Source organism: Theobroma cacao, chromosome 1 (assembly GCF_053813885.1).
Source record: "Theobroma cacao isolate CCN51 chromosome 1, ASM5381388v1, whole genome shotgun sequence".
Taxonomy (NCBI): domain Eukaryota; kingdom Viridiplantae; phylum Streptophyta; class Magnoliopsida; order Malvales; family Malvaceae; genus Theobroma; species Theobroma cacao.
The window spans coordinates 1,463,736-1,489,549 of NC_142639.1; the positions used below are offsets into that span (position 1 = coordinate 1,463,736).

Consider the following 25,814-nt stretch of genomic DNA (forward strand, 5'->3'; position numbering starts at 1 on the left):
TTCTCTGAAACTGAACCAAAACTCGCTCTTTCCCAACTTTTTGTTCGTCGTAAACAATGTTAAAAAATTCTAGGAGGAGATGAAGATGCTTATTAAATTTAAGGAATCCGATAGTTACAAAGCATATGCATCGGTGAAGACTATGCCTTGGTGTGGACAGTTGAGGTTTTATCTAGCAGTTTAACAACTTCCATACTCTTTGTTTCCTGTTATTTCTAAGCTTCCTCCGAGGATGCCTTTGTCTCATCCTTTTCTGTCTCTCCGTCGCATTACCTACCAGACAAAGAAATGTTGAATCCTTGGCATGGAATGTGTGCCCTCACTCTCTCCCTGGAAGCTAGAGCTGCTAAATTCCCCTTCTTTTCGATGCCATTTAACTTTGATTAATTTATTCTGAGGGTGATTCTAGTTGCTCTTCAGTAGTTCATATCTCAAAACTGTCAGCCAGGGTGGTCTTCTTAGAGAGATATTTTAGTATCTGCCGATGATGTTTGGACTTTCCGAACTCAGAAAACAAGGTCGGCTACTTTTGGTTGCATTTGTCTACTGTTTTTTAGCTGTAAAACAAGCTTATGCTAGAACCATCAAAAGGAAAAGTTTTCTTGAAATATTGTCACCTGGATTGCAAACAAGTCTCAACCCAATCAAAGTTCGAAAAAAAATATTATGCGACACCTAATGGCTTTGTTTGATCTTGGATTTCATATAAAAGCTGATGCTGTTTTATGGTGTAGCTTGTCAAATGAAGAATCTGAACAATATTAATGCTCTTGGAAGGCATATTCTGTAATCTAAGCTTAAATTTTAATCAAACTGATCTTTACTAAAAATTCTAGATGTCAGGAATTAGAAAGCATCATCCCAATTTATTGTTAATATAATCTCTACTGAATGTTATTTCAGTTGGAGCTACCTGTTACAGACTGCTGAATTGATTTGTTATCATTGGAAACAATATCACATGTGGCTTAATATAAAGAAATTCCATGAATGAAACTTAAGGCCGATTAGATTGTATCAGCCTGATTGTCAGAGTTATTCTTTGCAGCCTGTTCAAGTACATTATCTTAGGCATGTACTGCATTTCTTCTCAAGCATACATTCGCCATATTTTTTACTAAGATTTTAGACAAACTGATGCAGGTATGCGTCAACAGTAGTATACTTCACTTCAGGATAAAGCTCAGATGCCTCTACAGCAAAACAAGCTTCTATCTTGAAATTTGAAGCCTCTCCCTTCACCAACATAGGGTGGTAGAATGACAAAATGAAATTCCAGGGAATAGGCGCCTCTGCAGAAAACCAAAGCAGAACCATGGATTAAGGACTGCTAGCTTCTTCATATTTACTGATATCCATGATGTTTAAGAGTCAGTCAAGTTCATCAAACTTTAAGCTAGTTTCCTCATGCATAAGCCTATTTGATTGAGCTTAGACTAAAGTTTCAATTACTGCAATACGGGCACCCAAAACTCAAATTCTCGATCATCAGGCCAAAGAAGCATTGATAAAGGACAATATATTAAAGAATTTCTAGTTTGTACCACATGAAACGGCTCAATAGCTTTGGCTTTGGGTGCAAGAAAAAAATTATTTTACAAAACAGCTTGTCATCCAATATTAAAAGATAAAATGCAGCTAATTCATGATAACTGATAGGTTGGTGGCATTGTACCTTATCTTTTTGGCCATTGGCATTGTACTTATTTAAGATTGTTAACTTTGACTTAAAGCTTTCAATTTTAAACTAATTTCGCCAGTCACCACCAACTCCTTTTTTCATTTTACTTTCAATTATGTAGTCTGATAATTGGAAATGAACTATAAGGGTACTAACAGACTTAGAATTGACAGCTAACTACTATACAGCAGCTGGTATGAATTCTTACCTTGAATGATCTGAAGAAGTTGGTCCTCGGGAACATAACTCTTTACAAGGGTCTTACCAATTTTCCTCTCCCATAGGGAGACTATTTCATTGAAAGACAAAACATTGGAAGGCGGTCTTATGTAAAGGATCTTGTTCAAGGTTCTTGGATCTTCAGCTGCTTTAATAGTGTACATTGCTATGTCATCTTCCTGGACAAAAACAGCTGAAACATGGAAAACATCATAGCCCTATCAGCACAAGTCTGTAATTCATCTAAATAAGTTGCATCTACATGTTGAAGACTTGAAGCCATTCCCTCATAATCAGGGTACAATCTAAAGCACAAGAAAGACAACTTATTGAAGAAAGATCAAAGTTTGTGCACATACCTTTGGAGTTGCCATCTCCCAGTATGACTACCTTGTCCCTCGGTGGAACAGTGGCATTTTCCTGCATTAAATTTGGCAAGAAATGCCCTGCAAAGGCATTGGATGAGATATACGTGTATGGAATCCCTTCAGCCTCGATTGCTCTTCGAATTTTAGCCTTAATCCTAAATATGCTTGCAGCTGGCTCTACTGCACGGACACGGTCTGCATCCATGCCAAACTCTGACGGAAGGAATCTCTGGAAACCCACCATTTTATTGTCACAATCAAGCTCTCTTGCTTCTTCAGTCTGAGAAAGAGAAAAACAGAAAATGCAGAGAAACTGATGAAAGTGAAAAAACTGAAACAGCTTGCCTTGACATTTCCAGCTTCTTTGATGGCTTCAATTATCCTGACTTGATCCGCTAGCTGTTGTGTACCTACTGTGGAGATCACAATATCAACTTGCTTGATCGCCCTCAACAAGCTCTCATGATCATAGATATCACCCTGTGATAATTGTAAAAGCACCAAAATTGGCACAGAAAAACTCAATAAAACAAAAAATCCAGAGTTCAACTCCATTAAACTGATGAAAATTATTCCAAGTTTACGAACATACATAAAGTAGTGTTACTCCAGAGCCCTCGAAACTCTCTATCAGCTTTGCCTTTCCGGGATCTGAAACTTCTCTCCCTGACCAATAGAAAGGTGGGGTGCCCCACTTTGGTGCTTGCCTCCACTATGAATTTGCCAATATACCCGGTTCCCCCAATTATCAAAATTTTGCTTTTCTCAGCCATGTCAACTAAACAGGAGGAAAACCTGCGGTTTAGCTTGAATAAAGGGAGGCCAGTGAGTCTCAGATAAGAGATAGTAGTGGGAATTATTAACAAAAGGAGTTTGATTCCTTTGCTTTAATTAAAAAAGTTTGAAGGGAGGTATGGTTATTCTATCTTTATCATGACAGTCCTCTCATCTTGGCTTTTTGATATGTAGCAAACTTTGAATTTGTGTTTCTTATGAAAGCTTGCTTTCAGGGACATAAGGAACAATAACAGTAGTATTTTTTTTTTCAAGGTTTTATCCAATTTTGAACTCTAGCAAACATTTGACATTTTTAGAGAAATAAGCATTCCAGCTTTTTTAGATTTAGAGCTTGTTTGGTCTAATTTTTTTTTTAATTTAAAAGTTATTATGAAGCTTTTATGAAAAAATTATTTTTAAAATTAAACTAAATTTATTTGATAAATTTACTTTTATAAGTTTTTTTTTATAAATAAGTTATTTGACAAAATAATTTATATAAATTTTAATTTTAATTAAAATTATTATAAAGAGTATTTAATAAATAATTTTTTATTAATCACAAATTTTTTTGTTTATAATGAAAAAAAGTTTTTTTTATTTTTTTATTTAAAAAAAGTATAAAAAGTATTTTTATATAGCATAAAATTTATAATTAATAATAAATCATATAAAAATAAAAATAGATAATGTTAAAATTATTTTTAATAGATGAAGACATTTTTGAAATAAAAAGAAAAATTCTCCTAAAAAAAATACGTGTTTTTAAAAAAAGAGGAGAGTTTCTAAAACATTCTTTTTAAAATTTTATTTTTTAAAAAAAATTTGCTTATTTTTGTAAGAGCTTTTCCAAATGCTTATTGCTTGACTTTTACTTTTAAGAGGTGGATAAACTGAAAAAAAGCCAAATCAAACAAGCACCTATTTGATTCCAGGGTTCTCTTTCCTGCTTGAGAAAGTCAAAACTTATGAAGATCTGTGATAATCTGTTTCTGCAACAGAGCATAACTGAAAACGATAATTGTACTATAATTACAGATACTGCAGAATGTGAAAAACTTATCATACTGCTGAATTGCTTTGTTTCCAAGAAACCTCTGATAACGGATGATCAATCTATCTTGCATATATATGAAAAATATGTAGTGCTTCAAGAATTAACTTCAATCAATGGATTTCGTGTTATCTTACATGTAAATCTACAGTCAGGGTGAGTGATGATGCCATAGAACTGGACATCTTCACACTGTTTAGAGAGAAGATTTTGCTGCTAGAGTTGACAACCAGTCCTCCAAAGCCTTATTAACAAGTTCTGGAACTTCATCGTGTGGACAGTGCCCTGCCTGTAGGTTTACAAGAGTTGTGTTTGGGTAGAATTCTTTGATTCGGGTAGCCTTGGCAGGACCCACCCAAGGGTCTAAGTCACCCCAAAGCAACAGCAGCGGGCAAGTTAGCTTGCTCAAGAAACTGTCTAGAGTGTACTCAGTTTGATTCAACATGAACCGTGTCATTAACCTGTGAATAATCAACAGAGTCAACATTGCATATAAAAATGAATGTAGGGGACGACTCAGAAGATGAGGATAGTAGAGAACAAGAGATGCATAACTGTACATAAAATAGTGTTAACTACTAATTTTACAGACACCATTTTCTAAATGCTTCAAGCGATCAACAAGCTATTGCAGATCTATGTTACTCATTTTCAGGCAAAGCAAACGATTCAGGCTATGAGGAACATTTTGAAAGGTCTTGATAAGTATTCAAATAATGACATATACGCATCCTGAAGCATACCCGAGAGTTTTCTTATTAGGACAAAATCAGGGAGCCCATTTACATGCGTACCTATAATACACTTCTCCAGCATTGGGATCATTGGCTGGAAATTTTATGGTTTCCACAAGATAATCGTCTACATTAGAGGTATTGATATACACCTGCATTAAGAAAAAGATAGTGACTATCATCATAGTACATGATGAATACAGTTTGACTTCAAGAACCTCAATTGAGTACAATATTGCAAAAGTATGGGAGATAGAAAAAAGCCATTATCCTTCTCATGACAAGTCAGTTAGAAACATTGCTAAATGAGCAGTATCACTGGTGGCTTGATGGCTTCTAAGGAACTGCAGAATATTGCTGATGCTATGTCTTAGGATGCATGTAAAGTTTATGATAGATATTAAGCTCATAAAATAATCTAAACCTTCAAAATTCCAGATAAACTTTATAAGGAAGCCTTAAGTAAATAAGGCTGTAAGTAACATACAGTTTTTAGGACAGATTCAATACGAGCAGATTGCTTTGCTTGCCAGAACAAAACCCCAAGAATTAGACGTTGGAAAATTTGCTTCAATGGCTTTAGAATAAATTTCTGTAAGACTGTTTCCTCTGGTTTGGTGGTTTTAGCCTTTGTGTCTCCAAACTGTCCAGCAGAGTTCAGTAATGCCAGTCCAACAACTTGTTCAGGCAACCCCACTGCTGAAACCAAAGCAGTAAACCCTCCAAGACTGAAATTTACCATGAATTACAGAACTGTTACTAGGTATGTTGCGTCAAAAGAGAAATTGCAATAAGAATGCTAAAAATGGTTAGATTTAGCACATAGAAAAAAATTATAGGTCTATTAATTCAACACCAATTTCTAGGATGCAGGGATAGCATATGTGTCTATGTAACAGACCTTATGCCGCATTTGTGTATCATGCATAAATGCAATTTTAACTAGCAAAACTCTAACAAATTTGCAGCTTATTCCTTGAATATGGGACAACAGCATGTTAAGAGTCATTTGTTGTGATTAGTGAAAGTCATGAGTAATGAAAATTTCATTTTATCATGTCATTTGATCATACACAGGAATGTGGAGAGAGAAGAGATAACTGTTGCTTATTTGTGGTTGCTACCTGTTTCCAACTAAAACTGCTGGCTCTTTTACTATCTCCTTCAAAAAATCGACCACTTGATCTCTCCATATCATTGCATCATACTCGATAATTGCTTTCTCACTCCACCCAAATCCTAGCAAGTCCACAGCATAAACTTTGTAATTTTTAGCCAATTCAGGTATGTTATACCTGCAAATTTGGAAAACAGAAAGAGCATTTAAGGCAGATATGACTAAGAACCTGAGATCAGAACGCCTTCACTAACATAACAGTAGTTCAAACTCAATTAACCAAGTATGTGATAAGTATTTTTGCGCTCTAAGCCTCTAACTTCTCCTTGTTTCAGTTCCACCAAAAAAAGGCAATTAAATTTCAAATTTAGAGGTACACTTTTCAGTACTATTTACGATTCAAACAAGTAAAACTTAATCCAGAAGCTCCTAGCTGCTTGGGACAATGCCATTCTCTTTGAAGGAGAATTAGTACCGACAAGAATTTTGCAGAAATCCTTATTTTTTTTTCTCTTTTTTCAGTTATCATGATAGCATTTATGCTACATCAATAAATGAGCTGATAAATTAAGTATATCTGTGACTGATTCATGTGGTAATGAGCCACAACCTAAACAAAGATGAGCATAAGATGACAAACCTCCAATGGAAGGCAGAAGCACCAAACCCGTGAATAAGAACAATTGGGAGCCCTTCTCCTTGTACTACATAATGTATTTTACGACCACGCCAGGTCCAGAAATTGTAACCCTCTGGCTTGAATGGTAATCTCTCCAACCCTACAGAAAAAACATTCAACCTTAACAAGTTCCATTTATGCAAATGAAAGAACCTACTGTTCAGAAACAATTAATCCAAACATCATCAAAACCAAATGTGAACAAAACCTAGTAATGCTCCAGCCATAGCAAGGTCCTAGTCTAAATTCTAAAGACAGAAGTTACGAAAAGATCTCTGCTAAAAGCACTTTGCATTACTAAACTATCTTGAAACCTCTCACCATTCACCAATATCGATAGTTACCCAGATTACAGGAAAAAAAAGTTCCAAGTTTAAGAAACAAATGATTGAGTGAATGTACGAATAAAGATTATAGAACGACAAGAACTAATTGGCTATAGTTAAAAGCTGACCTTGAACAGGTTCAGTAGTCAAGGAAGAGCCTACGACTGAGACACCAGAAGCAACAATCCCCTTTAAAGCAAAACCCCTCCTGTTCATCTCACATTTGCTTCCTTCAAGTGAATGGCAGACGGACAAAGATAAAGTAATCAATTCAAAACAGAAGTAAAAGTCAGTCAGGAAATAATAAGTTGAAGATTGGAGCTCAAATTGGCTTACTTGGCCGATGATAGTTTCTTGAAGGAGCAAAAAACCTGTTAGAGATTGGGTTTAAAAACTCTGTCCTCACTGAAGGTGAGACTGCACATGAAGAAGACATTCTACTTCTTCCAGAATAGTTCTTAAACCCTGACTAAAAATGAAGAGGGACCTTTAGTTACTGGCTTGAGAGCATGAGAAAAAGGGGTGAGAACTTAAATGAGAGTCAAAGAAAGAGAGAAAAGGCCCAAAGGGGATATTGCAAGAGTTGGTTTTTAACGGTCAAGGTTCCAAGCCCGCGAGTTATGTGGCTGGTCTAACTTCAGCAGTTGTGGCAAAGTCCAAGCCATGCACCAGATTTCGATTTTGTACCCAAATTTCCCCTATGAACCTTCCCTGTTTCCAGGATATTTTAGATCATTTTACTGTATTAATGCTGGTTAAGAAAATTTACTGTCTCAAAAAATAAAAGAAAAACAGTTAAATTTGAGGAAGTTTGGTTGCATTCTTTAATATGCAAAGCAAGAGTTGACCAACCCACGAATGCTAACAAACTTTTTGCCCAAAATTTTTCTAATATGTATACCCTTTAATTCTTATACACTTTGGGATACATTTTCCTTCTGGTTATCTTCATTGATCTTTTCATATCCGATATCAAAAACAGACTTAAGCCAGTGACAGACTCTAGAACTTCCATGCCATAACCAATCAAAGGTGGCTTTGAAGAGGAATTCCAATTTCCAAGTACATAGATTATCTTGCACAGAAGGCCAAACATATATCTAATTGTACCAACCTCCTCTCCTTGTCTCTAAAAAAACAAAATCAATTTTTATAGAAAACCATAAGGAAAATCAATAAAGGAAAAAACTTACTCAACTTTAAAGTTTTTAAGCCTACCTCCCATCAGAACTACACTACTAGATGCAAAAGGCTATAGCCATCTCAGTTGCCTACTAAGGTTTAAACTTTGTCATTTGAGCTTCTTGGCTATCCTTTCCCATTTCTTCTTTTGCTTTCCCCTTCTTTAGTTCTTTGTAGATATTTTCAATGTGGCAGAAGCCACTCTATAAGCATCGCCCTTTTTTAAACCCTCAGTTCACAGTTTCCACCATGAAAGCTGCTCCCTCTAACAATCTCAATTTTTCTTCAATTTTCACCAAAACGACAACAACACCATCATTTCCAACTAAATTTAGTAGAACCCATTTTCTTAAACTCCCGCAAAGGTTCCAAAACGACGCCTTCTTGAGAGCTTCAGCTAATCCCCTTAATTCTTCATTTCTCTCGAGTTCATCTTCTTTCAACGCATTCCTTGAATCCAATGCAAATGACACGGTTTTATCTCGGAAGAAAGCGCGGGAAATTGTTGTCGGTAGAGGGGGAAAAGCTGAGGCTTTGGGATGCAAAGACAAAGTCATAACGGTGGTTCTTTTGGGATGGCTTGGGGCTAAAACAAAGCATTTAAAGAGATATGTAGAATGGTATAATTCAAGAGGAATCCATGCGGTTACTTTTGTTGTGGAAGTTAAGGAATTGCTGTGGTTTGATCTGGGTGGAAGGCTTGAGCAGCGTGTGTCTGAACTTGGAAATGAGTTGGCCAGGTGGGTTTTGGAGAAAGAGGAAGATGGTCGTGAAAGGTGCTTAATTTTCCATACTTTTAGCAACACTGGATGGTTGACGTAAGTTTTTATGAATAAAGGTCTTCTATTTTTTTTCTTTTTCTTTTTTAAATTTTTGGTTGTGGATAGTAAATTCTGGCATTATTTGGTTTCTTGGCAGATATGGTTCACTTCTTGATAGGTTTCAGGGAAGAGAGGGGTTGAAAGAGAAGATAAGAGGAGTAATTATTGATTCAGGATCAGGGGACCCTTTAAATCCTAAGGTTTTGTTCTGTATGTTGATTCTTTGGCTTTAGTTATGATGTTTTAATGTTAAGTAGCTTTTGATTGATGATTGATGGATTTTTACTCAGTGACCTTTAAATTTTAAAAGAAAGCTTTATGTTAAATTATGAGCTTGAGTTCTTTTGCTGATATTACTTAAGATCAGGTCTAAGCAGAACACAATGGCTTATAAGATTTAAGTAGCCACCTTATACAATGGGAAAAGGCTTAGGTGGTTGTTGTAGATCATCATCTTTCTTCCAGGCAATCAAAGAGGATCGTGACTAATCTGGCTTTAATTAAAGAGAACGAGGATGAGTCCAGGTTCTCCATAAAACATTTGGGAATTTCTGTTGCTTGGTGGCACTACTCTCTTTTGTGTTCCAAGTTACATCCATGTATAATGCTTTGATTACTCTATTGTGACTCTTATATTTACGTATTAGCTGTAGAAAGGACATCAGAATGGGTGTCAGTGGGAAATTATAATATTCACTCTACAAAATATATGTACTAACTCGTGAAGCAGATGCAAAAGTGTCTGTCCTCTGGATGTTCAAATAATAGTGCTTTGATATCTTTACCTATTCCAACTTTGGTCAGAGTTCTATTATACTAAAATTGTGATTTTCACAAGATCTCCGGAGCTGTACGAGGTTTTGAAAGGTTAAAGATGTGGCATCAAGGTGTTTGACTTGGAGCAGTTCTGACATGTTTTTTATCCATCTTCATGCTCGTACTTTTATGCTCTTTAGAGGGGAAAAAAGGACTCATCCTATCCTAGGATATTCACAGTATTTAAGTGGAATTGTCATTTTCCTTTTTCCTTTTCAAAAATCTGGGAAAATATGTGTTGTCTCCAGCATTAACATAAAGAAAACTAGTTAAATTTCTTTGACCTCACTTGCCGCTGTATAAGGCTCTAGGTTCGTTTTTCTGCCTTTGGAATTTTTACATTCATTTTGATGAAGTAATTATCCTCATGTTGAAAACTCTGGCCTTTCCAACCAAATCGACTGAGAAAGGTATTGATAATTCACATATTCTCTTCATTTTTGTAGGTCTGGGCAGCTGGATTTGCTGCTGCTATACTGAAGAAACGCAACTCTTCAATAAATGGATCAGAAAGTGCAGTGAGTGATTCAAAATTGCTGAAAGAGGAACCTGAGATGTTTGAAGCTGTGCTGTTATCTGCACTGGAAAAGTTCTTTGCATTCTTTCTAAATATGCCTGATGTGGACAGGTAGGTTTTCCCTTTATGCCCTATATTGTTAAATGATTAGAAATATGCCTTCATGGCTTCATACCATGCTATTTGCTGTCTCTGAATATGACCAAATATTGTGGTTGTGGTGAATAACTGATTGATGCTGGCTATCATTTTTTCCTCATTCTGCAGAAGGTTAAGAACAATCATTAATGCTATCATGGAGCACCATCCTAAATGTCCTCAGCTGTATCTTTATAGCACAGCTGATAAGGTCATTCCATATGAATCAGTCGAGTTGTGTATTGAGGAGATGAGAAAGAAGGGGATAAAAGTATTCTCCTTTAACTTTGGCACATCTCCCCATGTTGACCACTATCGGACATTTCCCAATATATATTCATCCGAGCTTCATAATTTTTTGAAAGAATGTTTTGCTATTGTTAAACAAACATGAACCCTCCAAGTACTTTAATCCATTTGCTATTCTTGTATTCTGATGTTTCCTTCAAAAATGACTCCTAAATAAAACATTGCATAAGTGCCTAGCTTATCAGTACATTCTTTTTAGTACTGGTAACCTTGTAGGCAGAATGTTTGACAGGAAACCTGAACTTCACTTATCAAGGTGATGCCATGAGATCATGGCTGAATGCTTGTAAATTGTAATGAACAATGCAGTGGTGCTAAAGCTGCAAAAGCTTTTCTTATTTTGAATATATTTGATTCTTAGAAGTTGGTGCTATGGACTTCTCTGCTGTTATAACCTTGGACAATGAAGATTATGATATCAGGCTTTTGATCTGCTGTCGTGGATGTGAGTATTTGAGGTTTTATGTCTGCTGAAATTGGTTTTGAGTTAGGCTGGCTTAGCAGGCATGATTTCTTGTGGTTTTAATCACTGCATTCAATTCCACAAATTTTAGTTTGGCAAAACGGTTATTACTATCAAAATTAATAAGACTTTTATTACCAAATTTTTTTTGAAGCTTTTCGATTTTTAAATTTATTTATTAACGGAATAATAACATTTAGTTCACTGTTACATTTACAGTGTATCAAATATAAACCCCGGTTAATAAATGGATGTTCTCTATTCATCTCCCATAAATCCCAGTGATCTTAGTGACTGGGGACAATAACTATTACTGCTAATGACATTGATTTAAAACTAACTCTCTGGACCCAAATCCTTTCGAAAAAGGACAAAACCAACTCTGTGGACCAAAAAGTTAGGCTTGGAAGCACCTGCTTGAAGGACTAGGATTGCCCGCTAGCCAAGGATCAAATTTCGAACTCTGCCCTTCATACAAACAGAAAAAAGATTGGTTAAGCCCACACCACCAAACAGACATAATGATAGATTTAATAACTTTGGACAAGACATATTAACAACATACGAAAGGATACGAAATTAAATAAATTAGAATTTAGTTTATGTGTTTCGTATTTAATTATGTCTGATATATTTAATTAATCGTGTTATCTTATTTAAATATATATATACATTACATGTTTATCACTTTGTTAAAAATTAATAGTCAAAAACTACTTTAGTTTTACCCAAATAATTTTGATTTGAATGTTTAGAATTGTTCATAGTTGAGGATATGGTTAATGATATGTATTTAATTATGGATGAAAACTATAGATGATTTTAAATATTATGAATATTTTAAGGTTAGATATTAGTGATGGATTTTAACCTATTATATGATAATGAATTTTATGTATATTATTTATGTTAAAATTTGTTATATTTGATGTTATTATTATTTTGTTTTGTTATAATTTTTTTTATAATTATTAATTTTAAATTTAAATAATAAAAATATATTTAATTGTAAAATTTTTATTTAATCGTTTTAAAATTATTAATCATGTTATTAATTGTGTTGTGTCTTATATTGATACGTTTAATAAACGTATTAATTATGTCGTATCATATTATACAATTATTAAATATATATATATGTTTTAATATTATTCGTATCATGTTTGTATTTAATCTTAATATATTTCATATTTAATTATATTTGATACATTTATAATACGAAAATATGAATTGATAGGTTTACATAATGATAAGGTAAATTCAAATGTGTGTAGCACCCATGTTTTTAATGCATGAAGAACATTTGTTGGGATGTAACGAAGCAGTAACTAATGTCTTAATGCACTCTGTAAAGCTGGAAAGATCAGGTGTTTCATACAAAATCATCACAAAGGAAAGAAAAAACACGTGCTTGGTTATAGTTCCAAACAAAAAGTTCTGGGGATTGTCGTCCCATGAGGATCTAAATCATGATCTGGCAACAACAACAACAACAGCTAGATTGATAGCTAGATAGGTACCTGAAAGCTGAAAGGCTCCTACTTACCCTTCCTTTTTAAGTTAAAAAACTCAAGTAGAAGCTAAAGTCGTCCAGGTTCGGTGCACCTAATCCGAGTCAAACTATACTATTTATCGTGAAGTTTTCTTTTTATTTTGTTTTCATCGTTGGGTCTTCCGAATTGAAAGGACAGAAAAGCATAAGGAAAAAGAGAAGAAGAAAAAGCTCCGTCTCTTATACTATCTCTCTGTCTTCTGCCTGTTTCAGTTGTCTACTTGTCTGATATAGATGACGATTTCGGAAGACCAGAAGGAATCGACTTTGGTGAATCCAAAACTATCTCCGCCAAATTCATATGGCGCCGTCGTTCTTGGTGGCACTTTTGACCGCTTGCACGACGGCCACCACCTCTTCCTCAATGTAACTTCTCTCTCTCTCTCTCTTTATTCTTATTGGCTTATTGTTATTATTGTTTTGCAATTTACAGTAACTTTATCCGAATATTGAATGAAAAAGAATTGTGTTGGAAATAGTCAGCGGTGGAGCTGGCCAGGGATCGAATCGTGGTGGGCGTTTGTGACGGTCCCATGTTAACCAAAAAACAGGTAATATTACTAATTTAGCATGGAAGTTATTGGCTTTTTACTCTGAACTTGATTTGCTTGCTTTAAGAAGGAAAAAGAAAAGAAGAGTTTTTAATGGCTGAAGAAATCCTTATTTTCTTTCTCTGTAGTTTACTGAATTGATACAACCCATTGAGGAAAGAATGCGTAATGTTGAGAATTACATCAAGGTAATGTAATGAAACTACGAACGAAAATCGGGTTTTAGTCTTTTGATAATTTAATTGCTGTAATTTTGCTCATATCTGTGCAGTCTATCAACCCAAAGCTGTTGGTGCAAGTTGAACCAATTACAGATCCCTATGGACCTTCAATCATTGATAAAAATTTGGAGGCCATCGTTGTCAGGTTTGTCATTGACTAACATGTTCCTTATTATCTATCATAATGATACAAAGTAGCCAACTTTTCTGAGAAAACAGAGTTTTCTGGTAATTTTACTCTGCTTTCGGTTCTTCTGCTTTCAACTGCTGAAAATTTGGGTGGCCTTCTTTTATTCCATTGCTTCTCTGATCCTTGCAGTTTTAATCTTTCTTTCACCTTTTTAAATTTGCCTCCTTTATGTTTGCAATGAATTAAATCAATGATTTGTCTGTGTTTGCTGTTTATACAAGTTGGAATCGTTGCCTAACTGGTCTGGTTTCTTGACAGCAAGGAGACATTACCTGGTGGAGTATCAGTTAACAAGAAAAGAGCAGAGAGAGGCCTTTCACAGTTAAAGGTTTGTTTTTTCTGGTTGATTTCTGTTCTGTAAGTAGGATATGAATGTAATTTACTAATTCCCGATCTCAACTTTGAAGGTGAAGTGAGGCAAATATTCTTTAGAATTTCTTGAAATTTTGTCAGAGATTGGGCCTTAATATTGTGCATACTCTGCAGATTGAGGTTGTAGATCTAGTTTCTGAAGAATCTGGTGAAGGCAAGCTGAGTTCAACAACGTTAAGGAAGCTTGAGGCTGAGAGGGCCAAAAATCAACAACCTGCACAATCTTGATAATAAACTGATATGATATCAATGGCTTGAAAAAAAAGCTTGTCAGATTCTTTTCCCTTTTTTGTGAAACCCCCAACAGCAAAAATTGTATAGGGAAACCTGAATTCAATACAATAAAAGCATGCATGCATGTTTCTTCTTCTCAAAAGTAGCAACATCTTGAACACAACAACACAGATTGATAGAACTACAGTCTTTTGAGATGCATGATGATGATCCCTCATCATGAAATTTGTTAGCAGAAAGGATACTAAAACAAATTTCAAGAACCAATTCTTCTTGCTCTCATTGTAATGAAATAGGAACTTTACTTTGTAAGAAATCTTATTAGTAAACTGAAACCTTTTCTATTAACAAGTCATGTGAAGGTAATTTTGCATTCCCTGTGGCAGTAGGCACTCAAAGACCAATCCAAAACCAAGTCATTTGCTGCAATTTCCTATGCTTATTCAGCATCTTTATCACTGTTTCTTCCTTTTCCTTTCTCTTTTGACAAGCGAAATTGGGTTAAAGACGAACAAGTATCAAGGAAACACTAAAAAGAGAACTTGAGAACTTGTTTTGAGAGTCGGGGCAGGGTTGGCACAGGAAATTGGGGTAGAGGATTTCAATTCCTGACATGTTTTGAGAGCCGGGGCAGGGGATTTTGATTTCTCGAAGACCAGTGAAACGAAAACAGGTGAATTGAATAATATTAAACGGTTGCGTTTAAGGTATAACCTATTTTCGCGGACTTTGATTGCCTCCTCCAATATCCAACGGCTATCCTCTGATAAACGAAAATTTAAAATTCCGTAACTGAACGATCGCGTTCCCTGATTCACTTTAAACTCCCACATTCAACAGTTTTTCTTTTGTAGTTGGCTTCGATCATTCACCTCCAAACCTCATACACTTACAGAGAAAAACAGAGAAAAGATAAACAGAAAAGGAGTCTTTCTTTGTCAAGTTAGGAAGCCTTTTGACACTCAACAGAGCAGGGCTAAGAATTCTCCTCTGTTTTCTTGTAATCCCATTTTCAGGTTCTCCTTCTTCATTTCACGACTCTTATATTCTTCATGGGTTTTCTTTTTTTTTTTTTCCCAAATAAAATGGCATATGTTTTTCCCATTAAATGTTTCACTCTCTTGTTTCTTTATTCATGCAATCGTGTCCCTGAGTTTGTCTTGGTTAACATGGTTTCCTTAGACTCCTGAAGAATCATTGTAAAAGAAGATAACCAAGAATCTTTAGAAGTTTATTCATAAAAGGGTTCGTTTCTCTTCTTTTACAAACAGTGGGTTTTCATTTTTGATGCCTTTTCCCCCCGGAAACAGTTTTCATTTTCTATTCTTGATTGTTTGGCAGGAGGTTGTTTGCAAAATTCTTGCAAAGATGAATGATCTAATGACAAATTCGTTTGTAAGTTATGTGGAACTTAAGAAGCAGGCACAGAAAGACCTGGAAGCCGATCTTGAGATAGAAGAAGGCCAAGGCCAACTCAACCCCGCAGATGAAAAAAACCTCTCTCAGTTCTTCAGAGAAGTGGAATCAATCAAGATCACGATGGAAGAGATTACCAATCTCGTGTTTGATCTTCAAACCCTTAATGAAGAAACCAAGTCCAGTCACAGCGCCAAAGTTCTTCGAGGGTTGAGAGAGCGAATGGAGGCAGACACGGTTTTTATTCTTAGAAAAGCAAAGATTGTCAAGACAAGGCTTGAATCACTCGACAGATCCAATGTAACCAATAGGAGATTGTCAGAAGCGTATAAAGAAGGGAGTTGTGTTGATCGAACCAGGATGTCGGTTACCAATAGTTTGAGGGTTAAGCTTAGGCAAATGATGAATGATTTTCAGGCCTTGAGGGAAAAGATGATGTTGGATCATAAAGAAGATCTCAAGAGAAGATACTATAATGCCACTGGAGAGTTACCGAGTGAAGCCGTGCTTGAAAAGGTGGTTTCAGGCGGCGAAAAAGATCAATTATTTGCAGAGAAAGTGGAAATGGATTTAAGGAGCAAGGAAAGGCATGAGGCTATGTTGGATATTCAGAGAAGTTTGCAAAGGCTGCATCAGGTGTTCCTTGACATGGCTGTTCTTGTTGAGGCACAAGGTGAAAACATGGATGATATTGAAGAACATGTGGCCAATGCAGGTAATTTTGTCAGTGGTGGAACCAACAGCCTTTACTATGCAAATCAAATGAAGAAGAAGAAGAAGGCATGGGTGTATTGGGTTTGGGCTGTTGGGCTGATTGTCCTTCTAGTTTGCATTATTTCCATGTTAGCTTCTTGAGCAGTACAAGATCAGGCAACGTTTTGGGCACTTTTGAAGGGGTTCAAGGTCTGTAAATTCGTTCATCTAATTGTCTTTGATCAAATTTCTTTCAGTTACTCTTCCTCACTTTTGGAAGTGACTGAGACAATGTTTTGCGTCTTGTTGTCTGACATTAATGTCCATCGACTTGCTTCGTTGAGTTGCTTTCTGTGTCTGTTCTCCTTTCTGGTTTTTGGCTCTCTTAAGATTGATCACTCTTCTGTAACACCTACCTAGTGGAGCACCAGAGAGGTGGTTTCAACATTTTGAATAAATGTGGAATAGTTTCAGAACGCATCAATTTGTAATTTCATGTTCCATTTTTTTATTGAATCAGGCTTCTGCCTTTTTAACAACAAAAATTTGTAGTATAATGCTAATGTCCACTAAACATAACTGATCTTGCAATCTTCATTTTGCAAAAGCGATAGCTTGACGAAAGGTCAAAAGGGGGACCACCCAAAGGTATCACAAACACTGAGGGGGGAAAGATCTGAAAAGGAAATGTAAGGATATTTTCTATCAGGTATGGAAAAACCTTATCCACATTGGTAAATTAAATTGAAGCCAAAGGAATTATTGCTCAGTTTCATTGCATTAGTAACAAACAAATGGCATCCATCACTCTAACTCCAACAAAGCAGCTCTCCCTGGAATCAAATGCCACGCAGACCCTATCTGTGCTTGAACGATGTTCGAGAATGGAGGAACTCAAGCAGATTCATGCACAGATGTTCAAAACAGGCCTTGTTGCAGATACCATCACAGTGAGCAGAATCCTTACTTTCTGTGTGTCTCCGAAATATGGTAATCTAGAATACGCCCAGATGGTTTTTGATAGAGTAAGCAGACCCAATACTTTCATGTACAACACCATGATTAGAGGATACTCAAACAACAAAGAACCAGAAAAGGCCTTTCTTCTATATCAGCAAATGCTCTGTCATTCAGTTCCACACAATTCCTACACTTTCCCGTTCCTGCTTAAAGCTTGTTCCAGCTTGTTAGCCATTGAAGAAACCAAGCAAATTCACGCTCATGTCATAAAGTTAGGTTTTGGCTCGGAGGTTTTTGCCACAAATTCCCTGCTTCATGTCTATGCAACATCAGGCAGTATCAAAGCCGCTCGTCTGCTATTTGACCTGGTCCCTGAACGAGATATTGTTTCTTGGAACTCGATGATTGGTTGCTATACGAAGTGTGGCAAAATGGAAATTGCATATGAATTTTTCAAGGACATGCCGACAAAGAATGTCATCTCTTGGACAACTATGATTTCTGGCTATGTTGGGGCTGGCATGTACAAGGAAGCGTTGAATTTATTTCATGAAATGCAGATTGAAGGGGTGAAACCTGACAATGTGGCACTGGCAAGCACTCTCTCTGCTTGTTCACATCTTGGAGCATTGGATCAAGGCAGATGGATTCACGCATATATTGACAGAATAGGAGTTGAGATTGACCCAATTTTAGGCTGCGTTCTTATAGACATGTTTGCAAAGTGTGGTGACATGGAAGAAGCTTTAGAAGTTTTTAGGAAAGTGAAGAAGAAAGAAGTCTCTTTATGGACAGCAGTAATCTCTGGATTTGCAATTCATGGCCGTGGAAAAGAAGCGCTTGTCTGGTTTGACATTATGCAAAAGGTAGGAATCCGCCCAAACCATATCACTTTTACTGCAATTCTGACAGCATGTAGTCATTCAGGACTGGTTGAAGAAGGAAAATCCTTGTACAAGACCATGGACAGAGTTCACAAACTTAGCCCAACAATAGAGCATTATGGGTGCATGGTTGACCTACTAGGCCGGGCAGGGTTCCTGAGAGAAGCAATGGGATTGATTGAGAAAATGCCTGTAAAACCAAATGCTGTCGTTTGGGGAGCACTGCTCAATGCCTGCCGGATGCATAAAAATGTTGAATTAGGCAAAAAGATAGGAAAGATCCTGATTGAAGAAGATCCAGACCACGGTGGCCGATACATTCACTTGGCAAGCATTCATGCAGCGGCAGGGGACTGGGACCGAGCAGTTGAAGCAAGGAGGCAGATGAAAGATCGAGGAGTTTCCAAACTTCCTGGGTGCAGTGCAATCAGTCTCAATGGGGTTGTCCATGAATTTTTAGCCGGAGGCCAGTCCCACCCACAGATAACAGACATTAACCAAATGTGGGATAGTATTGCGGACAGACTTGAAAAAGAATGATATAAACCCGCATTGGGGAATCTACTACCTGATCTCGAGGATGAAGCCAAAGAAATGGCAATCAATCGGCACAGTGAGAAGCTGGCTATTGCATTTGGATTACTTGGAACAAAACCAGGCACATCGATTAGAATTGTCAAGAATCTTCGGTTATGTGAGGAATGCCACACAGTGACAAAACTTATCTCCAAGATATATGATAGGGAGATTGTCATGAGGGATAGGACCAGGTTCCACCTTTTTAGGGATGGGAAATGTACTGGTGGAGATAAATGGTGAGGAGGGAAAGAGCACCACATTATCAACTCACTAATTAATACAGAGACTTGAAATTACATTATTACGAACCTTGGGTAGCTAGAAAGCTTTTGCTTAACAGGAACCAAAATCTTCGCCTCTAGAAAAATGAAACAACAAGGGAGTGCACTTATTCCACAAACTTTGGACACTGCACAATCTGTACTTCAGCAGTTCAGCCAATGCAAAGATGTTGTTTAGCTATCCAAGCTTGTTTGGGCTCTAGCTGGACCGTTCCAATCTGAGTGGCCATGAATAAAATGAAAACATCAATTTGGTAATAGACAGTAGATAATGCCAAGCATATCAGGAAGGCCATCTGAAAAAGGATTTCAATCAACGAGCCACCTCTCCTTAGAAATAGAAGGAGTTTCAAACCATTTGACATGATCTTTTGTAGCAAGAACATAGTGACTAGCGTTGACTGAACCATTATTAGCAAGCCAAAAGGTTGAATTAAGAATACAAACCCAGCTTCCACCAAGTTTATCCAGTTAAAATAGAAGAAAGTATATAAGTACCTTTGCATTTTCAACACAAACAAAATCTTTGTAACATGCTTCCATCTGCAGATGTGGGTTCCATAAAACAGTATCTGACCAACTGCAAGGGCAAAGCAGATGATTGAGGAAAATTTTGACTCAACTCTAACAAAACAGAGATGTGAGAGTTGGAATTGCATACTTTGTATTCCTGATTGATATTACATCACCTAAGCCATTATCAAGGTGCAGCTCGTCAGAAGCATCAAGGTAAATGCAATCTACAAATCCAGGAAAAGTGATGGCATCCCTGTATTGTAAATATAACAGTTAGAAAGTGCGCAAAATTGTTTTCATAAGAATCTTAAAGACTCGTATTCTCAAATAAGTTGGCTAAAAATTAGAAATATAAAGAAGACAGAGTTGATGCTAAAAGTAAGAACACCTAACAACTACAAATTTCTTTGGTCCTAAGTACAATCTCAATCAGGTATTGAAAGATTTGAGTAACAATGTCAACCCTGCAACATTCAAAATTCAATATCAAGACTTGATTAAGTTAGGAACCTAGTCACTGTTATGCTATATAAAAGGAAGATTTTCAAGAGATCTTAATAAGCTCTCTCTATCACACCTACAGTTCCAATATTTGTACTGAAACTAGCCTCCAATTATAGTTCTGTGCATAATATACAGACCTTTCCTCCCTACCCTCAATTGGATTCTTAGGATCTGGATCTTTATTCAGAGTTTCGCAACCTTTCAAACCTCTCACAGATACCCCTGTTATAGATGCCTGCATCAAAATGTTTAATATCAATTTCTAACTAGCTTCATTCAAGTTTAAAGGCAAAGTAACTCAGACAAAACGCATAAGATATAATATACATGTGTGTATGTATGTGTTGTGCACTGTTTTCCTTTTCTCCTATAAACAATTCTAAATTCCACTTCTTGCATTCTCACTAAAAGGAAATCTCCATAACTATACAAAGAAAATGTTAATTTGGACAAGCTAGAAGACCTGCATCCACCAACCATGGAATTGTAATTATAGGTACTTACACGAAAATATGTATGCAAGGCAGTGCTGAAAGAAAATGGCTTATTGTCTGTGTTTGTAACTATTAGTTCGGTGGAAATGCTCTTTGTATTTAGAATGACCTGAAGAAACAAAAAGGAACAAACTGCCAATTCAATTAGTAAACAGACAAGCTATAATTGCATAGGTGAATCAACATAAGTAGTCTGGACTTGTCCAGTACATTTATACTAACGCATAAATCTAACAACTAGCTTAGAAAGTACCATTGTCATCATGCAGAACACCATTGCCCGTACTAGTGAGTAATCAATTACTGACCTTATATCTAGCCTGAAAACTGAAATCCCACATGGCACGGCTATAAGGACCATCTTTTAGCTCAAGAGTTACGATAGGATTGCCTTCCACATTTTCGGACTCCACAAGGGACCAATCCATATTCCTAGCAAATCCATGCTGTGAATTACATTAAAATTTCCACAATTTAAACAAAAGTAGAAGATAGACATAAATCAATAAAGTAAATTAAAACATAAAATAGTAATAGTTTAATTGTTCCTTTCTTTTTCAGGGTGGTTTTTACAGACATGAACTAAAGATCAAGAGTGGAAAAAAGCACTCAGATCAACTTCACGGCAGTATGTAGACTACCCTGCAGATCCTAGTATCATTCTCAAAGAGTATAGCAACTTGGAGTAAAATATGGCCCTTTGTCAGGTCACCCTGTAAGGGTCATAGTAGCACCACTAGCCAGTTCTCACTAAACTGCCACAATCAGACCATGTTAAATGGCTCGCAAAATGAAACAATAAATATGAAATGCAGTAAAATTGATGAAAGCTACTACAGGTAGATAAAGGAAATTAGCGAATTTTAAAATTTAGAACAAGAATTAGAAGGGTATACCTGCTGCATTGGGCCAGGTCCAAACTGTGGGAAACAATGTGGAATACCTCCACTATCCAAATAAAAAAAACACAGTCAGTATCTGCATGCATTCCAATTCATTATTACAATGAACTACATTTTGTGGTAATGAAGCGATTTAGAAACAATTGCTTACAACCATAATCTACTTTTAATCAGATTAATTTTAGTTAGATTTACCAAACATTTAATGCTAGCTTCACCCAACTATCCAATGGCTTATTTTGAAATAGAAATAGCTAAAATCTAAGTAAAGAATGTGGTGGAGAAATAACCTGATTGGCTTCTTTTTGTCAAATACAGCATCAGGCCGCACAAAAAGAAGGTCTCTTCCACTTGGGACTTTCCAAGATGTAATGCACCCTCCAAATAAATAAATCTCAGCTTCACTACAACATCAAAAACAAAAATCAAAACATTCACTCCATCAAGGAACAAGCAAGTATATCAAACTATTCCTTTCAGACCCGTCTCAATAAAAAAAAAATCCTCACCAATTAAGCAGCAAACCTGGGGAGTTAGATGAATTTGAAAAGACCCAGAAAAGAAAATTTCACAAAAAATGCATCATCTTTTGAATATTTAAAGATTTGAAATTTACCTGCCACCACCAGAAGTGAGCACAAGCTTGGGTAAATTGCCTTCCCCTTGTGTTATTTTGACCCCCAAAGGCACAGCTTCCTTGTTTGAAGTTGCAAAAGCCATGCCCGAGTATCTGCAGAAACAATATGAACTCTGTAGGCTTCAAAGCTTAAAACTTTTTAACTACTAAACGTAAACTGCATCGTTTCACTTCGGAAAACATGTGAGAAAACAGAAACTGACCGCTTAGTCGGGCGTAGATTCGGAGAGTTTAAGGAATGGACAGAGAATTGCATCGAAACCATCGCCATTTTATTCGATTTAAGCAGAAGGGTCAGCGCCAAATGCGAAGTGAAGTGGATGTAACGAGAAAGTAAGTCACTCTAAAACCAACGATCGGTTTAAAAGCTTTGATCGTTTTTGTCGGTATGGCATGTTCGTAAATATTCGCATATTCCTCCCCCATATTTATTTATTTTTATTTAACTTTTTTTATTTGGTTAGTGGAGATGAAGGGCCTGGAGAGTGGATTGATCTATCTTTACTGGGCCAACTTGAGCATCTCCCTATTGGCCCGACCTAAGCTCCAGAGTTTTGGGGATTTGTCTTTCATGGGCCGACCGGATCACCTGTTTTACCATAGGGGGATTTGTCTGTCTTTTTGGGGCCTCTCTGAGCGCCTCTCTGTACTTCTTTGGATTTGGTTTATTAAATAAAAGTATTTTTCTAAAAAATACATGTAAAGAAAAATAATAAAATAATTATTTTCCTTTCAATAATTCATTGCATTTACGACATAACTCAAACTTGAAACCTTTCTTGGAGTTTATTACAGTTGGAATGTCAAACAATTAGAACTTTACAATTACCTTTTTTTTTTCCCCCTTAAATTTGGTTCCTCAATACATGTCCTGCAACTTTTGCGGAAGGTATATATTTTGAAGCAGAAAATAAATTTTATGCACAAACTTTTTTTGGGCTGAATTTTGACAAACTTTTCAACAGTTAGCATGGTGGCAAATCCTTGGGTGCAGGCAGAATGGATTGATCAGCTCCTGGTCCATCTTCAACCACAAATGCCATTTTCAATCCCCAGCCAGTGTGCAGCTCCAAATGACAATGCATAAACCAAACACCTAAACCAGGAAAAAGAAAATAATTTAATCATATGGTTACTTTATTAATTCTAGGCTAACAATTTTTTTTTCTCTGTGGTTACTTATTCTAGTCTAACAAGGATACCTGGATTGTCTGCTCGAAAGCGAATGGCGGTCCAACCCCCTGTGGGAACACCAACTGTGTTTCTTTCCACAGGATCAACCAAGTTGTACTTAGCCGGGTCTTTGACAGGATCAAAATTCCCGATACCAGTTCCCACGACAAAGAAGTTATAGCCATGGAGATGGAATGGATGTGACTCAACTGTTAGAAGATTGGTGTCTTGCAGCACTAGCTCAACTGTAGAATTGAAGGCAATCTTGCTAAGCCTTGTTCCGTGTGCGGTGCCAAGATTGGCTGTGAGGGGTGCACCGGTATAGTTGAATGGTTTAGGGGGTTTGTCAGGGAAATCAGTCCGAAAAACTCCCTTCATATTGAAGTAATGAGCTTGGAGAAGTCCAACTTCAGGCATTACGAAAGAGATATTGTTCAAGGAGGCTAGGAGTCTTGTTCCATTTAAGCATGTTGGGCAAGTATCTTTGCCGAAACCGATTGTGTAGAAGAGTTTTCGATCAACTTTAAGGGGCACATTTGCAGGAAACTTCGCGGAGTTTAAGCTCCTTAGCTTTTTGTTGTAGCTCAAAGCGAAAGTTGTGTCATTGGGATCTGGCAGTTGGGGAAGGGTTGGAAGAACAGTGTTAGGGATTCCTTTGTATTGGAGTATCCCTGTCGCCGTTTTGTTGTCTATAGGAAGTGGAGCATCCATGAAAGGCCTAGAAGCCATGAAATATCTGCCAGGCATTTGGTTGGCTCGAACAAGAACGTTCGTCGTTTGCCCTGGTGCAATCAGTATAGCTTGCGTGATGAATGGCTTTGTATAAACTGCATCAACCTCAACTACTGTCATGTTGTGACCAGCAATGGCAAAGAAAAGCTCGTCGTTGAGGGCAGCGTTGATGATTCTTAGCAAGTATGTCTTGCCTGATTCAACCTCCATTGCAAAAGTATCTAAAAAACATTCAGAATCGAACAGTGAGCATTGCATGTAAAACAATTTATAAGGTTCCTCACTCCTTTTATATCTTCTGCACATGTTATAAAGCAACATTTTCTTGAAGGTTCTGCTACCATTACTTGAAAAAAAGATTGCATAGCTTCATGTGATGTTATTTATATATGCCATGTCTTGAAGTCTCTTCTAGCTAAGTAACTTTGCTTACGTTTCTCAGAGCATGGAAAGAGAGGTCCTGGCTTCCCGTTGATTGTGTGCGCATCTGACATATTCGGTGGCAAGCCCATGTTAGTTCCTTGCTTGACTATCTCTTCCACATCTTTGTGCCACCATTCCCCTGTGGTATGAACAAACAGATTTTGAAGCTAGCTTCAAGATTTACTAAATCTAAAACTCCAAATATTTTTCAAGTTCCCAAGGAACTTCTTAAATCAATCAAAATGACCCTAGAACCGACCTAATATAATGATCTGTTCCATGTTTGGATGCGGGAATGGAAATGGCGTCCCTTCTTTTGGCATGATGACTATTGCTCCATACACTGTAGCCCTTAGCCAAAGAATGTGCGCATGCCACCATAAAGTTCCTCTCTGCCCTGTTACATTGAAGTCGTAACTGTAGCTATTCCCGGTCTTAATTGGACACTGTGTTATGTAAGCTGGTCCATCTGCCCAACCATTTCTATATTGCTTCAATCCATGCCTGAAGATATCACCAAGCAACAAATTAAGTATGAAGAATTTTGTTTGAAATTTATTTTCCGCATATAGTTTAGTGAATCCCTACCAGTGAATGGACATGTTATACTTTGCATGGTTAGTAACATTGACAATAACTCTGTCTCCCTCCCTAACATAGATAGTAGGCCCTGGAAACCTCCCATTTACAGTTACAATTGGCTTTGCATGGCACAATCTGCTAACGTTCTTCACTTGGATCTGTTTAAAAGACATCATATAGACCTCATCAAGTGGAACAGCCGAAGATGTATATAATAAATGAGAATTAAATATGAAATGTGCACTTCTGATTTGACTCACATCAAACTGGTATTTCTTTACAGCAGCTTCTGCTGGAAAAGAAATGAATGCGAGGAATCCCACAACAAAAAGGGTCATTCTGGAAAAGGAGCCGCCTCGGATAGCCATTTGTCTAGGCAAATACTTCTAATTATTCTGTGTTTGTGTGGATGAGACATGAAGGTGAAAATATGAAGTACTTATATAAAGCTAAAAGAGGGTAACTATACCAGTTTGTTAAGGAGGAGGAGGAGGAGAAGGGAATGTAGCTGATTAGGTAGAAATTGCAAAGGGGTTGTCGTATGTCAAAGCTTGTAAGCAAAATACTGAAAGGAACTTCAGGACTATTGACTGGCGTAGAGTCTTAGATTGCTTAACAAAGATTAATTTTTTTAGAATCAGGGTGCTTTAGTTTTAGTTACCCCATTTCCGTTTTTCATGGCTTCTCCAATTTGATCTTAATGTGATTGAAAGATTT

The 25,814-nt window shown here is 36.7% G+C and overlaps 7 protein-coding genes and 1 pseudogene across 9 annotated transcripts; 4 read left to right on the forward strand and 4 right to left on the reverse strand.

Annotated features, from left to right (window-relative positions):
• Positions 1 to 924: 924 nt before the first annotated feature.
• On the reverse strand, positions 925 to 3,321 carry LOC18610902 (eugenol synthase 1-like; annotated as a pseudogene). The gene is made up of 5 exons (XR_016027941.1): positions 2,861 to 3,321; positions 2,614 to 2,748; positions 2,260 to 2,497; positions 1,890 to 2,093; positions 925 to 1,292 (listed from the first exon to the last, which is right to left on the reverse strand). The product of XR_016027941.1 is annotated as a eugenol synthase 1-like (transcript).
• An 825-nt stretch (positions 3,322 to 4,146) lies between these two features.
• Positions 4,147 to 7,528, reverse strand: LOC18610903 (alpha/beta-Hydrolases superfamily protein). Its single transcript, XM_007046829.3, has 7 exons — positions 7,292 to 7,528; positions 7,084 to 7,185; positions 6,591 to 6,729; positions 5,958 to 6,128; positions 5,321 to 5,561; positions 4,894 to 4,985; positions 4,147 to 4,560 (listed from the first exon to the last, which is right to left on the reverse strand). The coding sequence occupies exons 1-7, from the start codon at positions 7,389 to 7,391 to the stop codon at positions 4,296 to 4,298; spliced, it is 1,110 nt and encodes a 369-aa protein (XP_007046891.1). The 5' UTR covers positions 7,392 to 7,528; the 3' UTR covers positions 4,147 to 4,295.
• A 382-nt stretch (positions 7,529 to 7,910) lies between these two features.
• Positions 7,911 to 11,111, forward strand: LOC18610904 (alpha/beta-Hydrolases superfamily protein). Its single transcript, XM_007046830.3, has 4 exons — positions 7,911 to 8,955; positions 9,056 to 9,158; positions 10,221 to 10,402; positions 10,559 to 11,111. The coding sequence occupies exons 1-4, from the start codon at positions 8,324 to 8,326 to the stop codon at positions 10,821 to 10,823; spliced, it is 1,182 nt and encodes a 393-aa protein (XP_007046892.3). The 5' UTR covers positions 7,911 to 8,323; the 3' UTR covers positions 10,824 to 11,111.
• A 1,461-nt stretch (positions 11,112 to 12,572) lies between these two features.
• On the forward strand, positions 12,573 to 14,463 carry COAD (4-phosphopantetheine adenylyltransferase). Of its 2 annotated transcripts, none has more exons than XM_088808256.1 (7): positions 12,573 to 12,717; positions 12,967 to 13,119; positions 13,233 to 13,304; positions 13,433 to 13,492; positions 13,576 to 13,670; positions 13,974 to 14,043; positions 14,202 to 14,463. In XM_088808256.1, exons 2-7 carry the CDS (start codon positions 12,988 to 12,990, stop codon positions 14,313 to 14,315), a joined length of 543 nt encoding a protein of 180 aa, XP_088664382.1. In that variant the 5' UTR covers positions 12,573 to 12,717; positions 12,967 to 12,987; the 3' UTR covers positions 14,316 to 14,463. The 2 variants fall into 2 exon arrangements, with proteins under 2 accessions (XP_088664382.1, XP_088664385.1); XM_088808259.1 differs by having other exon boundaries at positions 12,668 to 12,795.
• A 1,109-nt stretch (positions 14,464 to 15,572) lies between these two features.
• SYP112 (syntaxin of plants 112) lies at positions 15,573 to 16,930 on the forward strand. The gene has a single exon (XM_088808250.1). It carries the CDS (start codon positions 15,609 to 15,611, stop codon positions 16,590 to 16,592), a length of 984 nt encoding a protein of 327 aa, XP_088664376.1. The 5' UTR covers positions 15,573 to 15,608; the 3' UTR covers positions 16,593 to 16,930.
• A 262-nt stretch (positions 16,931 to 17,192) lies between these two features.
• On the forward strand, positions 17,193 to 19,392 carry LOC18610907 (Tetratricopeptide repeat (TPR)-like superfamily protein). The gene has a single exon (XM_007046835.3). The coding sequence runs from the start codon at positions 17,225 to 17,227 to the stop codon at positions 18,812 to 18,814; it is 1,590 nt and encodes a 529-aa protein (XP_007046897.3). The 5' UTR covers positions 17,193 to 17,224; the 3' UTR covers positions 18,815 to 19,392.
• Positions 18,886 to 22,552, reverse strand: LOC18610908 (Galactose mutarotase-like superfamily protein). The gene is made up of 10 exons (XM_018129555.2): positions 22,391 to 22,552; positions 22,167 to 22,280; positions 21,841 to 21,954; positions 21,545 to 21,596; positions 20,957 to 21,094; positions 20,659 to 20,757; positions 20,292 to 20,389; positions 19,796 to 19,903; positions 19,633 to 19,714; positions 18,886 to 19,352 (listed from the first exon to the last, which is right to left on the reverse strand). Exons 1-10 carry the CDS (start codon positions 22,456 to 22,458, stop codon positions 19,287 to 19,289), a joined length of 939 nt encoding a protein of 312 aa, XP_017985044.2. The 5' UTR covers positions 22,459 to 22,552; the 3' UTR covers positions 18,886 to 19,286.
• Positions 22,553 to 23,065: 513 nt separating this feature from the next.
• LOC18610909 (laccase-11-like) lies at positions 23,066 to 25,587 on the reverse strand. The gene is made up of 6 exons (XM_018113892.2): positions 25,358 to 25,587; positions 25,104 to 25,255; positions 24,775 to 25,019; positions 24,526 to 24,654; positions 23,390 to 24,313; positions 23,066 to 23,283 (listed from the first exon to the last, which is right to left on the reverse strand). The coding sequence occupies exons 1-6, from the start codon at positions 25,463 to 25,465 to the stop codon at positions 23,153 to 23,155; spliced, it is 1,689 nt and encodes a 562-aa protein (XP_017969381.1). The 5' UTR covers positions 25,466 to 25,587; the 3' UTR covers positions 23,066 to 23,152.
• Positions 25,588 to 25,814: the final 227 nt, after the last annotated feature.

Coding starts and splice junctions, on each gene's coding strand:
- COAD (XM_088808256.1), top strand. CDS start 12,988: ATGACGATTTCGGAAGACCAGAAGGAATCGACTTTGGTGAATCCAAAA. Junction 13,120..13,232: donor GCCACCACCTCTTCCTCAAT/GTAACTTCTCTC, acceptor TGTTGGAAATAG/TCAGCGGTGGAGCTGGCCAG. Junction 13,671..13,973: donor TTGGAGGCCATCGTTGTCAG/GTTTGTCATTGA, acceptor GTTTCTTGACAG/CAAGGAGACATTACCTGGTG.
- LOC18610903 (XM_007046829.3), bottom strand. CDS start 7,391: ATGTCTTCTTCATGTGCAGTCTCACCTTCAGTGAGGACAGAGTTTTTA. Junction 5,562..5,957: donor GCAGTTTTAGTTGGAAACAG/GTAGCAACCACA, acceptor GGTAAATTTCAG/TCTTGGAGGGTTTACTGCTT. Junction 4,986..5,320: donor TTGAATCTGTCCTAAAAACT/GTATGTTACTTA, acceptor TTCTTAATGCAG/GTGTATATCAATACCTCTAA.
- LOC18610909 (XM_018113892.2), bottom strand. CDS start 25,465: ATGGCTATCCGAGGCGGCTCCTTTTCCAGAATGACCCTTTTTGTTGTG. Junction 25,020..25,103: donor TATAACATGTCCATTCACTG/GTAGGGATTCAC, acceptor TGATATCTTCAG/GCATGGATTGAAGCAATATA. Junction 23,284..23,389: donor CTTTCGAGCAGACAATCCAG/GTATCCTTGTTA, acceptor TTCCTGGTTTAG/GTGTTTGGTTTATGCATTGT.
- LOC18610908 (XM_018129555.2), bottom strand. CDS start 22,458: ATGGCGATGGTTTCGATGCAATTCTCTGTCCATTCCTTAAACTCTCCG. Junction 19,904..20,291: donor ATTGAGGGTAGGGAGGAAAG/GTCTGTATATTA, acceptor TTTACAATACAG/GGATGCCATCACTTTTCCTG. Junction 19,715..19,795: donor ATATCAATCAGGAATACAAA/GTATGCAATTCC, acceptor TTGCCCTTGCAG/TTGGTCAGATACTGTTTTAT.
- SYP112 (XM_088808250.1), top strand. CDS start 15,609: ATGCCTTTTCCCCCCGGAAACAGTTTTCATTTTCTATTCTTGATTGTT.
- LOC18610904 (XM_007046830.3), top strand. CDS start 8,324: ATGTGGCAGAAGCCACTCTATAAGCATCGCCCTTTTTTAAACCCTCAG. Junction 8,956..9,055: donor AGCAACACTGGATGGTTGAC/GTAAGTTTTTAT, acceptor GTTTCTTGGCAG/ATATGGTTCACTTCTTGATA. Junction 10,403..10,558: donor AATATGCCTGATGTGGACAG/GTAGGTTTTCCC, acceptor CTCATTCTGCAG/AAGGTTAAGAACAATCATTA.
- LOC18610907 (XM_007046835.3), top strand. CDS start 17,225: ATGGCATCCATCACTCTAACTCCAACAAAGCAGCTCTCCCTGGAATCA.